General features: G+C 51.8%; 5 protein-coding genes across 5 annotated transcripts; all 5 read right to left on the reverse strand.

Moving 5' to 3' along the window:
* Positions 1–528: 528 nt before the first annotated feature.
* On the reverse strand, positions 529–5,952 carry Tb10.26.0850 (hypothetical protein, conserved; the record flags this gene model as incomplete). The annotated part of the gene is made up of 1 exon (XM_818233.1): positions 529–5,952. The coding sequence occupies one exon, from the start codon at positions 5,950–5,952 to the stop codon at positions 529–531; it is 5,424 nt and encodes a 1,807-aa protein (XP_823326.1).
* Positions 5,953–6,304: 352 nt separating this feature from the next.
* Tb10.26.0840 (ubiquitin activating E1 enzyme, putative) lies at positions 6,305–8,569 on the reverse strand (the record flags this gene model as incomplete). Its single annotated transcript, XM_818234.1, has 1 exon — positions 6,305–8,569. The coding sequence occupies one exon, from the start codon at positions 8,567–8,569 to the stop codon at positions 6,305–6,307; it is 2,265 nt and encodes a 754-aa protein (XP_823327.1).
* A 351-nt stretch (positions 8,570–8,920) lies between these two features.
* Positions 8,921–10,381, reverse strand: Tb10.26.0830 (hypothetical protein, conserved; the record flags this gene model as incomplete). Its single annotated transcript, XM_818235.1, has 1 exon — positions 8,921–10,381. The coding sequence occupies one exon, from the start codon at positions 10,379–10,381 to the stop codon at positions 8,921–8,923; it is 1,461 nt and encodes a 486-aa protein (XP_823328.1).
* Positions 10,382–10,866: 485 nt separating this feature from the next.
* Positions 10,867–11,223, reverse strand: Tb10.26.0825 (hypothetical protein, conserved; the record flags this gene model as incomplete). The annotated part of the gene is made up of 1 exon (XM_818236.1): positions 10,867–11,223. One exon carries the CDS (start codon positions 11,221–11,223, stop codon positions 10,867–10,869), a length of 357 nt encoding a protein of 118 aa, XP_823329.1.
* Positions 11,224–12,337: 1,114 nt separating this feature from the next.
* On the reverse strand, positions 12,338–13,753 carry Tb10.26.0800 (hypothetical protein, conserved; the record flags this gene model as incomplete). Its single annotated transcript, XM_818237.1, has 1 exon — positions 12,338–13,753. The coding sequence occupies one exon, from the start codon at positions 13,751–13,753 to the stop codon at positions 12,338–12,340; it is 1,416 nt and encodes a 471-aa protein (XP_823330.1).
* Positions 13,754–14,115: the final 362 nt, after the last annotated feature.

Below are 14,115 nucleotides of genomic sequence, written 5' to 3' on the forward strand. Positions count from 1 at the left end.
GCACGCTTCATTTGGCGTTTCGCGGAAGGAAACGAAGAAGCTCCTCTTGGAATCCACGTGTGCTTTGGGGGTTAGACATCCTCGAGTCAGCTCCTGCGCTATACGCGGGCAGCGGGCAACGTAGAAAGGACCAGCGCGGTAAAACAACCAGGAACCGACCCGCATCAATTATCACCCGCGCCCACACCCCTGAGAAAGAGCGAAGGGTAGGAAAAAGAATATGAAGAAGCGAACCTACAAATTTTAAAAGCACACAACTGTCCAGAGGTGAACCGCTCTTTCTCACGTAAAACAAAATGCGCATCGGCTTAAGGGCGAGTTATTCAGGGTGTCAGAGAGTAAACCGTATATGCACCTATTTGTAGCCATTAATCGCACGGTGCACGGCACATCATAAGAAGGCAGTAACACAAGGGTCGCCATTCCAGTAGAGACCAGACCCCCCTACCGCTGCACCCATGTCAAAACACATGTTCCGCTTTGTGTCGCCTAGTGGGCTGCAATCGTCCAAAAGCATTCTTCAAGGCACTACACGAAGTTGTACTGCTGCTGCCTTTCTTCCTCAGCGATGGCCTCGCTTAGCATCGATGGCACCTCCGTTTCAATTTCCTCGTTTGTTGCAAGCTGTGCTTCATACTTTTGCTTCAATTTCTTTTCCCAAAGTTGAATGTTTTCTTGGGCGCGGTCACGGTGACTTCGCAGTTCCGCTTCCTGTTGGCTTAGTTGTGCGTTAAATATTTGTTGCTGCCTGTGGAACTCTGATGCCTCCCCTCCTTGCATGGTCTCTAACGCCTCTTTCTGAAGCATTAATTGACCCTTTTTCACCGCGATCATAAAGAGCTTCTGTAACCTTTCCTGGGCCTCAGCGGGTAGCTGTTGCACAGGAAGGCTCAGATCAGCATTGACCTCGCCAGCAGTGCGCTTTTGCATCGCTTCAATTTCCCGCAAGCCAAACTCCTTTGCAACGCGGTTATACAGCGCAACACAACCTTCGCACTCAAGCTCGCCGATAGAAAAGTTTTCAAACCCCCCACGGGCAACCAAGTCACTGCAGCGCATCGTTAGCCTGGTCTTGCATTGGGGGCAGCGAACCGTCACTTTCTCCTCGCAAGGTTTCGGCTCTTCCCCACATCGAACCCGTTGGAAGTGATATACAACAGTCATCGTTGGCCCATTGTCATTTACGCCCGTAACCACGCTTTGACCACACAGCAGTCGTTTTAGACCGACGAATTCGCACGGAGAGCACGGTTCATAGCAGCTGCGCAAGCACGCGTGGCCACACCGCTGATCCCTTGCGCAGGGGAAGGGGCACCTGTCGTGAAGCAAGTTCGAGTCACCTTTTACACCACAAGTACAAGATTGTGAAAAACCGGAGGGGACGTGGCATGCGTGAAGACATGCATGCGCTGTGCTTGTGCAATTGGTATAGGGGGCGAGGCAAAATGATCGACATTCCCGGACACCGATTACGCGGACCTTGCAACCACAGTAGTCTGCGTATGTTAGAATGGCTAACTGCCGACTGCTCGCGTGTTCCGGGCAGCGTAGCGCCAGCGCTGCCCACTTGGCTTCGGTAGGCAGCCAATACTCACCGCGATCGCGTTGCTGTTGAGCAAATCCTTCTATTCGTTGCAACGGGTCAAGGAAGCGAAACAATTCCTTGCTCCCAATCAATAGCACACCACGGCGCGCACGTGATGCGGCTTTCCACAGCCATCGTTCCACACACCCAACAAATGTTTTTTCCGCCACCGTCTGTTCCCACCGTTTCTGCCGCTGCAAACCACTAACGTGGCCTATCGACCGCGCCAAACCCGAAAGGCAGAGCACCGCAACATCGCACTCTTCATCGTGCTCCACAAATGCGTCAGGAAGGAGCGGCAGCGTATAAACAACCTTGGTGAGATCCGCCTGATCCCCCTCGGCACAAAGCGACATTCCCTCTATGATGACGTCCCGATCGACAGAGGAACTGCAGTAAACAATGACCTCGTACGAGGGAGTAACCTGCTTGATGCGGGCGCGCGCAAATGCAGCTCCCAGGCCGTCACATGTAACGCCTACATTAATAGGCACAGCGTGCGTCCACAGTTCTACACAAGAGGAAGAGGAAAATCCCGGGATTTGGACGGGTTGGTGGGTACCCTCCCCCGAGAAGCCGTGATCACCGCTGGCCTCCGCCGTACTGGAGCCCACAACAGGTGCTTCACCTCGTGACGCTGCATAGTTAACGAGAGGACTATTACGGCACAGCAGGAGACCTTTGTGGAGCTCAGGTGCGCTAAAACGGAGGGCTTCACCCAAAACGGCAGTGGAGAAGAATGAAGTTCCTTGAAGCTCCTTCTGGGTAGCCTTGAGGACTGCCAGGGCAATCTGTTGCTCTGATTGCAGCGGGGCGTCCATCTGCCGAGAAAGAACAACCACAGACGCCGGTGAAAGCGCAAGGTAGAGTGCATCCTCTACTTGATCATAGTCATCAATCACAAGGTAGCGAGGCTGCCACATCCGGATGAAAAGTATTTCTCGCAGCAGCGAAACCCTCGTGGCAGTTAGCACAGTCACCTTCGATACCTGTGACGTTGCCGCCACCATATGGACCAGATCAAGAAAGAAGGAGAAGATGTATTGCACCTCATTCATGATTCTTTTTTGCAAAAAATTGAGGAACTCGGTCTGCTTTTCGCCGTATACGGCCAGCCACCCAGCGGCCTCAGATTTGCCATAATCGCAGAGGCCACGAGCGGCGTTTGGAAGGGTTACCGGTTTGAACGTTCCTCCCATCAAGGGCTTCATACTTCGCCACTCCGGCGCGTCGCGTGCCCCACTACCCCCGTCTGCTGAAAGGAAAGCAGCAGCATCCACCACTGTTGCGGATTCCCACAGATCCGTACCAAGGAAAGTCATCCACGACTCGCCCCGAAGCTTCGCCTCAGTGAAAGTGTCGTTTCTCTCTTTTTGTGTCATGATCCAAGATAGGAATTCGGTAAACAATTTCCATTCACCTTCGCCTGCAGCATCCAATGACTCTTGCACGACACTAATGAGATTTCCCAAACGCCTGAGGGAACGTAACCACACGTTCAGAACACCTGTCAGGGGCGCCCTCATGGAACGGTCGTAGCTCTGCTGCAGGGCATCACTCAATGAGTGAAACTTATCCTTAACGTTGGCCTCGTGGAGCACTCGGTCGGTATACTTCGGAGGGTCGTGTTTCAATGCCCTCGGTCGCAATAGCAACGGCGCGTGGCAGCATTTCAATTTCTCACTCAACTGCACGTGCTCGTTGATGTTTAAAATCGCTTCGCTGGTGAGTTCCTCCAGTAAGTCACGCCCAGAAGAAGTATCTGCCTCATAAAAAAGATCATCCATATCTTCTACCATCGCAAGCTTGGCCACATAACCCGAAACCGCATGCCCGCTTTGCTTGATCAACGAGTGCCACAATGGCGCATGCTCTTTCCGAAGTTCCTCGTGTACTCTTCCACGAGCCAGGCTCGCCGCGTGCATTATTACAGTCTTGCCGCTTCCAACAGCACCAACGAGTGTACGGACGCCACGGCCCGACGCTGTCAAGGTGTGGATACACTCTACCTGCGAAGGAGTTAGCGCCGTGGCCTCCGTAAGGTCGTCAAGACAACGCCGTAGGTGCTCTCCGTCGGAGGGAAGTAACGTGGAGGTTACGAACATGTCTTCTACGCTTTCACTGCTGCCAAATGAAGCAGGTAGGTTAGTGCCTGCTACGTTGCCACTAATGCTGTCGTTTGCATTGTTTCCCCACCAAAGAATACGTCCCTGTGAAGCGCTACCCTTTTCTTGAAGACTCTTCAGACGCCCTGGAGCATAAACATCCTTCCGCCCCTCATGCTGCAGGCGTCTTCGCAATGACTGAAGGTGCCGAATGTACAATATATACGAAATTGCCGAAGTTCCTTTTGGGAAAAACTGTGGAGGCTCCTGTCCGAGCTGCGGGCGCTGTGCGTCGCCCAACTTTTCACCGTCACCGTGCGCGTCTTCGTAAACAAACCAAGCTTCCGGAAATTTTTCACCTGTGTCTGAAGAAACCGACGCCGCCGCGCTTGCTCCTAAAAGCGAGGGCAGCATGTCTCCGTCACGGAGAACATAGGCGTCGACTGTGCAAATGGTCCAACCCACCTCTCCATCAGTGCAGTTTTTGCTGGAGCAGTCGGACACATTGCACACGATAACGGGGAAAACAAAAACATTTCCGTTCAGTCTTACAATTAGATAACCAAAGGTAGAACCCCGTTCACCCAGCCTAGTGAAATCTTTCTTTTCCTTTGCCGCACGCAACGTGGCCGTTAGCGGCATGCCAAACAAAGCATGTAGCTGAATCTCATCCAAGGAATAACTGGTCAGAGACGAGCGGACCGCCGCTTGATTGACTCTTGTCACTGAGATATGTGGCCACCACCGTTCCATTCTGTCCCCAGTACCCTCGCTCAACGGAGGTTCGCTAACGAAATGGTTTACTGCGCGAGCAGCTGGGCCGTACAGTTCCGCATACGCTGCCAGTATGGAACTCTCAACAAAACGCGGCGCCTCCTGACGAAGATAGGGCGTGTAAGCACTTGCCATAGCCGCCATCATTTCCCTGACGGTGCCCCTCTGGAGCCCCCTAAGCTCTCTGATCTCCTGCATGGTTGGTGGGCAGTGAGCATTACCAACAATATTGGAAGACTCAACCATCTGCTCTTTGTGCCGCACCCAATGTACAAAGTGACGGAACAGACCGGCGCGTGCCAACTCTTCGACAAGCTGTGCAACTGGCTGGTTGCTATCTGCCTTCCCACCGTCGACACCTCTGCTATCTATCCATATGGATGTGAGGCGATGCAGTACAGCGTGGACACCGCGCTCCGCCTCTGTATGCAACTTTTGCTGCAGTGAATCACAATCCGTTTTGCCTCCGCAGTTGGTAGGTGCCCGCTCTCCGCACGTATAGCGAAGACCCAGCCATATGGCGTCCAACACCGACTGCTGGGCAGCAACCCACGATGACTGCGACACTGAGCCCGCCATTTCACTCAACACCAGCGTGAGACCGTCAACAAAAAGGGGTGAGGCGACGAACTGACGTATCGCTTCCCCTAGTATGTGTGGAAGTGGAGCGACAGTCTCTGCGTTGCTTAATATAGCAACGTAAAGGCGGACCACAGAAAAAATCACCTTCTTCAGTTGAAGCACTGTCCGAGCGGAGACACCCGTCACCCTCTTGAGTTGTCGAAGTAGAAGGGGCAGCTGCAGGGAGCGGGACCAACCCGTCGAATTAACGCGGCGACTCGAGGAGGTGCAGTCCGCTCCGAGCCCTACAAGGGGTTGAACAATGCACGTTACCTGAGCCAAGCCAGGGGGATGTGATAAGATTTCTCGCACCCATTTCGCCGTAGTTACTGCATTCCATGAGGCCGCGTGACACCAATCACCGGCATCCGCTAGTGAAGACGGATCGAAGGTTAAAAACTCCAGTAGGTGCTTACTCTCGTGTCCCTCATCACCGGGTTTACACGACGGACGTGCTCGTTGTAGTATCACGACGTCTCCCATACAGAAGCTCTGCCCCACTTCGGAAGGGACGTTTACGGGATCGATACTATCTGATGTAAAGAGGAGTGTTGTGTCGTTATTGGCTACAAGCCGAATAACACCCAGTTCCATGGGACCATCAAACACTGCTGAGACAGGTGGAACCAGGAAACTCCGCGCCACATGACGAAAGGCAGGTGAACTAAGCAATACATCAACGTCGGAAATCGAGCTAACGAGGCCACTGCACTCTAGATAGTCGGCCACGGCCTTTCTTGTGGTTCCGTTCGTAATCTCTATAGCTGCCGAGTAGGGTGAATGACTTGCGGCCCTCTCGACGATGCCCCCGCCATCACCGTCTCGCTGGCGTTTCGCACCTTTGTTTGACACGGATGCTACTGGCATTAGGCGGCGACCCAGCTCAGCTTTCTGTACTTGATCTTTTTCTTCGTGGCGTGTCGGGCAACACAAACACACACAACAAATTCCTTTACTTAGTTGAGTACACGAACAACGATTAAAGACACATGGGGGAAATGGGAGGTGTACGTTGAGACAAGACCAACTTGTTTCCCAGAATTTATGAGCATTGAGGCCGAATTATCAACATGCGTTGGAATGTAGAAACGCTATAACACCACCTGAGATAGCCACAAAATCTTGTTTTTCCGGGCCTCAGCAGACGGTTGCCCGCCAACGAAAAAATGTCTCCCCCCCCAAAAAAAAACAACCACGATGTAACACTCACGCCCTCCTCCTACTGATTGTCCACATCATCATCCCAGCCGTCGCAACTATCAAGAGCACAACTTTCTTTAAATGCTTTCACCCCACTTACTTCTTCAATGTACATAGGGTCGTTGATACATCGTAGCACAAAAGCTGACCCCTCGTCCTTGTATGAGCGTACGATAGGATCGGAGCATGCGGTGCACTGCTCGTAACGGCAACCATGGAGTGTGTAAACGTTGTGGTGGGCGACGCTACCACGTATTTGCTGTGGGATCGTGCCCAAAGGGCAAACAGCGCCACCTGCAACGGAATCGGAGACCCCCGGTGTCGCGTCCCTCTCACTCTGGACGTAAGGAGGACAGGCAAATCCCAGAGGGTGGTTGTAAAGTTGGGCAAGCAACTCCACTGCAATAGCAGATGCAATCGCTGAGAGACCAGGCCGAGTGACAGTGCACTGCTGGTCAAGCGTGCGAGCGGTAATACTGTCCCGAGGGGCGACGGAATCACTGCAGAAGTAGCAACCCAGACGAACGTACTTCGCCCCTTTGTCACTGCCTTCCGGTGGGTCCAATCCATGGCGCATAACAACATATGTGTCAAATGCAAGTGCAACATTAACGGTTGGTTTACAGTGTGCAGTGGCCATTAGTGTAGGTAACCAGCGCGCTTCTCGGCTGTCAGTCAACAAGAACACCACATCGTGTGAGCGTATGAGTTCATCCAGAGCCTCTATTTCTGCCTTTACTTCTTCCTCACGGGCCTTGTCCACGCGGTGACCGGGCATGTGTATTGTCAATGGCACACCACGTGCGTTTACACCAGGAAGGATACGTTTCAGTGCCTTAGCTGCGGCAATGGCTTTATTTCGTTCTTCTTCCCGTGGGTTGTTGACGTCAGACAACTCAAAGAGTGTTTGTCGAACCGGGTTTGAAAATGACACTTTACCGCGATCCACAAGTGTGATATGCCTCACACCCCACATGAGCAACTGCCGTGCCACGTTGCAACCGAGCGTTCCTGTCCCTAACAGTAGAGCTTTGCACTGCGCCAACCTATCGAGGTTAAGTTCAGGCAGCGCGCGCCACTTCATCAAAGTTAAGTTAAGCCCAGCGCTCGCGTCGGCCAGTTTATCCGGAGACATCAGGGGGCCCAGATCAATAGTGTGAACACTCGAGGCTCCACCGTCGCTTTCCGGATCCACCCAGCCAACTACTTTGGCTGGACTAACACCTTCTACAACCTCCTCTAAGGTATAGGAAAGCGGCTCGCACATACAGTGAAAGAGGACGCTCTCTGACACATCGTTGTTCCGCACGCAGTATAAAGCAAACGAAGTAATGAGTGGCTGCGCCAATCGAAGAGCACTAACAATGTTGCGCACAGCCCATCCGGGCGAGCCTTCAGAAGAATAGTCCAGGAAAGCAATCAACGGCATTGAATGATTCGACGCTGCTTCCATAGACTTGGGCGAGAATGGTAGAAATATAACACACCCATCATCATTGTTTCCTTTACCCTTCACATCAGCAGCGGAAGATCGCACGACAATAAAGGGATTGGGTCCATTCTCGGGTCTCTTCTGCAGTTTCTCCAACAAATGCGCATGAACGCGGTCAACAGCAAATTGGTTCGGAAAGTAAACACCTTTAAATTCAGACCCAGCAGCAGTATAACCACCTTTTACGCGCCGTTGAACAAAGACAGGAGAGCCAAGATCAAAAACAGGAAAGGCAACCGAATAAAGGAAACGGTGGCTTTTAAGGTCCGCGTACGTGTAAAGCGCCATAATTGAGAAGTTTACGTCCTCCCACGCTAGTTCCTCCGCAGAAGAGTATTCAGTTACGTTTTCCTCGCGCTTATTTTTGCAACAAGTATACAGAGGAAGAAGAAGTGACTTTTTCAAAATATCCCACAATGCGCTACGACGAGGAAGTTGGTAAAGTTGCTTAGCCGTATTAAAGTTTTGAATAAAGCCATCGTGTAGTGTGTGCACACACCGCAAACTCGTGCCGGTACCACCAGAATGGTCGTCGATTGGGTCTCCTTCACTCACCGATGTTTCGTCCCTAAGACGCCTCGTGACATTCACACGGCTCGCGGACAAGCTTTCCGCCCTCAGCGATACTAATGACCGATAGATACCTGAAGATGAGGAACTCGTAACACCAAATACTGGCGAGCGAATGATGGGCTCGGACAGCCTCCATTCATGTAGTTTCCTCTTTTCCAGTTCATACCAAAAACTGATCTCAATGCGAAAATCATGCATCAAATACTTCAAGCGCTCCATGGCTACCTTTTCAAACACAGCCGAAGGCAAAAATAAAAAAAAAGAAAAAAAGCAAATAACACACAACGCTAACTGAAGGGGGAACCCCCACGGTCCCTACAAGAAGCCACTGCAGTACTCCCCACGCATGCTGTGACCTCACAGCCATCGGTAAACACTGTGCCTGGTGGAAAGCAGGCGACAACTAGCAAAAAAAAAAGAGGTTCCTCAAGAAAACACCGTGCAACTGGCTCACCACCGAAAGTAGTGACTGTCAAATAACAACAGATATTAAGCACGAAGACCGCAAACCACCCCACATATTTAAATTCAACCGCAAAGTGCAATGCCCCAGCTACAGTGCCCCTCGCCTTACCCCTTAACGCACAACAACTGTCTGAGCACACATACAACCTCCACAAGATCATCCTGAGCACGCATAACGTCGTCAATGTCCTTGTACGCCATGGGTGTCTCGTCTAGAACGTCAGCGTCTTTTCGGCACTCTATGCCCTTTGTTGCCGTCTTATGCTGCTCCAAGGTGAAACGTCGTTTCGCCTCACCACGGCTGTAACGCCTGCCAGCTCCGTGGGAGCAGGATGAGTAACTTTTTGGATTACCTTTCCCACGTACAATGTAGCTTCTCGTTCCCATGCTTCCAGGAATGACCGCAAGCTCGCCTGCACGTGCGGATGTAGCCCCCTTCCTTGTTAACCACACGTGCACTCCAGCACTCAACTCCATACGCTGAACGTAATTGTGATGGCAATTTATCGCAAGTGCATCAACGGAAAACCCCCTACCTATTGTTTTGCGCACCGCGCGAAGCACGTTGTCCAGCATAATCTCACGGTTCAGCTTTGCGTAGAGTTGCGCCCAATAAACAGCTTCCACATACTGTTCGAAGTGCTCAGAACCCTCACGCAGATAGGCCAGGTCGGCACTCGGAAGATTTGCTAGGTGGGCCCCCATATCCTTCTTGGCGAGCTCGAAAAATATTGTTCCGATGCGGTTTCCAACTCCCCGCGAACCGCTGTGCAACATCACCCAGATGTTAGGTTGCCGGGAAACGCCTTTGGACGTTTCAGATGTGGCACCGCTGCTCCCTGAATTCCCAATTTCAACGTAACTTTCACCCACGTCCACCTTCCTTCCATCATCAACACATAGTTCAATGAAGTGATTTCCACCGCCCAGAGTGCCCAAGTGTTCAATGTGGTTGCTAGTTTCAATGTGTTTTTGCATGCAACAGATCTCCTCAAAGCCTTTCTGCAACTGCGTCCGCCACACAGCAGCGACGCTCTCTGGGATATTGTTTCGCCAGCTTCCCGCATCTAACCCACTTCTACCATTGTGCGTTCGCCCGTGTGGGACGGCAACTTCGATAGCCAGTCGGAGGGCAGCCAGTGACGACGGTAAATCTTCTTGTGTCAGGCTCGTACGCACCGCGATCATCCCGCAACCGATATCCACCCCAACACTCGCTGGTATGATTGCCCGTGTTGTTGGGATGACCGTCCCTACAGTGGCACCGTTGCTAGTATGTACATCTGGCATGGCCACAACGGGGTGCTGAATAATATCACCCAACCGTGACAACTGCAGGAGCTGTTCAACTGCAGAGCGCTCCACCTCAACGCCACTCACCCAAGCATGGACATCCACACTACTTCCTTCCTCCCGAATTACGGTATACGGTTCTACGTCCGACCCATGATCAGTCTCACCTACGGCGCAACACTTCCGTCCCGGAAACACAGCACTGTCGGTGCGTCCACCTCCACCTGCACCAGCGGTAGCGCGAATGCATAATTTTGTGACAGCGTGACGCATAGATGCCTTAGGGGTAAAGGGTCTTCCTTTGGTCTGAAGTCGTACTATTTCGCGCCGCTACCTCGCTTCGCTCCACATACGAGAAAAAGTGGCGGAGAGTTTTTTCCCACCAGTGAAATTACAAACGGTAAGCGATCAGCTACGGGGTGACTAACATTTATTTACGGGTGGCTGCCGTGGAGATGCTTATGCATCCTTATTCTCTGGGTGTTCACCTTCCTTTCAGCCCATTTTATGTGGGCGTGAGCCCTGTGCACCTGCCTGCAGTGGCACCAGTGTCGATTGCGCAAACCATCATCCAACTTACCAGTGAGTTACACTTGGGATGCCACGGCTGGGAAGAGGTATCAACCCGCAATCATACCTGTGCAAAACGCGAAAGTCAAGTGGTTTTCCTTTTTTTTCTTAAAAAAAAAATGAAAGTCGCAGTAAGCAGGGGGGAGGGTTTAAACAGCCACTGCGGCTGCACCTTTTGGACGGAACGGCTAATTGGCAACATGGACCTCTGCGGACCGAGTGCTCGACATCATCGACAAGTGCTCTTTGAGCAGCTGAGAACGCTTAATGGTATACGCTCTTTTCGTACAATCCGGACAACAAGGGTTTCCCCTCAGCAGGTACCGCTCGGGACAACAATGAGTACAAAATTGGCGACCGCACCAATCACAATTAGTGCTGGGAGTGAAGTAAAAACAGAATGGTTCTTCACACGACGAGCAGAAGCGGCCATCCCTGGGCCGAGCACTTTCCGGAGCGGGTACATATGTTATTGGTTCTACTTTATCCTTCACTTCAGGAGGAACCTCTTCGTGTGTGCGAACGTTGCTAAAAATCGTGCCCATGACAACAACCTAGAGCAGTACACCTACGGCCGCCGGGTCACAACGCCGGCGCAACAAGGGAAAGGCGATAGGAGGAACAAATGGCTCGTTTAGTCTGGTATAATTAGAAGCAAAAAAAAAAGCTATGTGGACCTTTAACTCTCACATATTAAATCATCGTCTCGATAAACGTCGTGCCTCCTCGCTTCGTTACATTGTCTGTACTCCAGTATAGTTGCATTAACGCCATCAGATTCTGTACACCTGGCCGCATTCATTTGGGGTACAAACATTCTCAAAGATGGGCTGCACACTAACCCATGGGGAAGACGAACCCACGTAAGGTCATATCGTTCCGTGGACACATAGGCAGGGCGGTGCATAGTCGGGTTAAAAACAACTGAAGAACTGAACTGACACGAAGTGCCATTGTAATGGATCCAATCAAACTTGGTAGTTGTTTGTGACTGACATCGCTGACATCCATTGAAATGTACGAAGATTATTTCCCTTTCGTGTGAACGTGTAGCACCATCGGGGAATGAAAACCTCAAAAAAAAAGGCATGTTTCCACACTCCTCAACCCATCGGTTACGGTACTGTAACTACCAACACAGGCTCAGTCACTAATACACAAACGGGCACGCTCGCGCAATCACAAAGCGACTACGGAATTACACATAACCACAAACCACACCAATACTGTTGAAGGATTCATGATGAAACGAGCATGCAGGAGGGCTTTTGGAACAAAACATGCTAAACGATACACCCCAACAGAGAAAGAACCAAAAGTAAAGGAAAAGAGCGAAGCTTCCGCGCCGATTCTTCCCAGCAGGTACCGCGTCGGTGAAGGCAATATCAATATTACAAACACCCATCAAATGACGCGGCGAAGCGCTGGTATTGTTAAAATTAACACCATCACCAACTCAATGACCGCAAAAGTTTAAAAGGTCATACTCGACCACCCCCGCAACCCACAACAGCAAATGTATCTCCGGTTGGTAGACCAAAAATGATGACAGCACCGCCACCGTATGACACACAGCACAAGACACCATAGCGGCAAATGCGTCGGCAAAGGGTATGGGTTCGCCGCCGGGCACCATCACTGGTCCATAACACAGGCAGTTCAAGTGCGTGTTTTTTTCATGGCATCGACGGGGCAATCCACCGCGTCACCATCCTCCGTATCCACGTCACCGCCTTCGGAAAAATCACTTCTCCCCCGCCTGCGCGTCCGCGGGTCAACAGTGTCATAGTTCCACTGAGAGAAGGGATCGGTGGAACCCAACAGAGCCCCTAACTGGCGCTGGGTAAGGTTGGACAACCCCCGCAACCACGACTCCTCGCATACACGAGCCGAGACACAAGACTCCGCATACGCCAACCTCACCACCTGCACCCGGCCGCTCCGCTGGAGCACCATTGCTCTGTCGCCACCGAGGCCCACCATCGCAAGGGGAGGAGACTCTAAGCCTACACGTAAGGCACAGCAACCGGACAGTGACAGTTTGCCACCAGTACCATCTTCCTCAAGAAGAACAAACAGCACGTCGCGTGCCCCTTCGTAGGCAACAAGGATGCCCTGGGATAGTGCGACTTCTCCGCGACCGTGCACCTCCCCGGCATGTACCGACGCATGCACAACGGATAGCACAGCACCTGCACCGCTGGTTCGTGCATCTTCTTCGATGAAGGAACCGGAAGGGACGAAGGGTGTCGTACTGGCGTCCCCCACCGCCCCGGTAGCGTTGTCTGCAGTCCACAGGTGCACCCACCCATTCCGGTTACCCACGGCGAAGTGCGAGTACCTTCTTTCTTCCACCTGGCATTGGATCTCCGCTATGGCGGTTACCACTGATTGTGGTGCTCCAGTCCACAAATACTGTTCGATTCGAAATGTTTCAGGATAGAGACTGACTCGTGCGTGACAATCCCTGTCACAAGTAAACAGGCGACGCCTCGGGAACGGATCGGGTGTTGGCCCCTTATTCCCACAACCAATCCACGGAATGGCCGACGATACAAAGAAGGTAGTCAGCACACTGAAATGTTGAAGTAGGAAGACATGAACCACTTCATCGGATGCCAACGCCAGCCCAGTACCTGTTTTCCATACAAGCTGCAGTCGGAACACTTCACCAAACTTGTCTGCAAACAACACAGTTGCACCATCGCAAACGGCTACGTGTGTTATGCGCTTTGTGTGAGGCCGCGAGCGGAACAGTAGCGTAGCATTGTCAACGGTAGCATTCCCCAGTTGCAAGGAATGAGCATTTGCCCGCCTTGCGGACGATACGTCCTGCACCGCTATAAACTTACCGTCGCCACCGGAAACAAGGCACAGACGCTCGTCAGGGGCACGAAGGAACGACATACCACGAACTATCTGGCCACCGCAGAGGACAACTACTGCTTCCTCTTCAGCACCGTCGCGGATGGCGACGAGAATTTCCGTCTCGACGCAGAGGGCAACAGCGGAACCATCACACAGAGAACAGACTGAAAGTGACCCTGCCCCACGACCAGCAACACACGAGATCATGTCCTTTACCTTGTCAACAGCAGAAAAGAGCCAACCACAACGAAAGGGGACCAAAAGCAGTGAAACACGGTGGGCAGACAAAAGTAATGGAAAACCCTCCCAAATCCGATGTAGATGGCATGATACTGGTAGGGCTTTAGTTCACAATCTGTAGTGGTAGAGCTGTGCGTGAGTCGCGAAATATTTACCTTCTTGCCATCAACGTGACGAAATTCATCCACCACGGATACCAACACACATTCGCTAAACAAAAAAAAAAAACTATGACCGCGTACACCATCCACTACAATCGACTCAACTAAATAGAGTCATACAATACCCGAAAGTTAAACAACAAAGAGTAAAATAAAAAAAAATATCGC

This window comes from Trypanosoma brucei, chromosome 10 (genome assembly GCF_000002445.2).
Source record: "Trypanosoma brucei brucei TREU927 chromosome 10, whole genome shotgun sequence".
Taxonomy (NCBI): domain Eukaryota; phylum Euglenozoa; class Kinetoplastea; order Trypanosomatida; family Trypanosomatidae; genus Trypanosoma; species Trypanosoma brucei.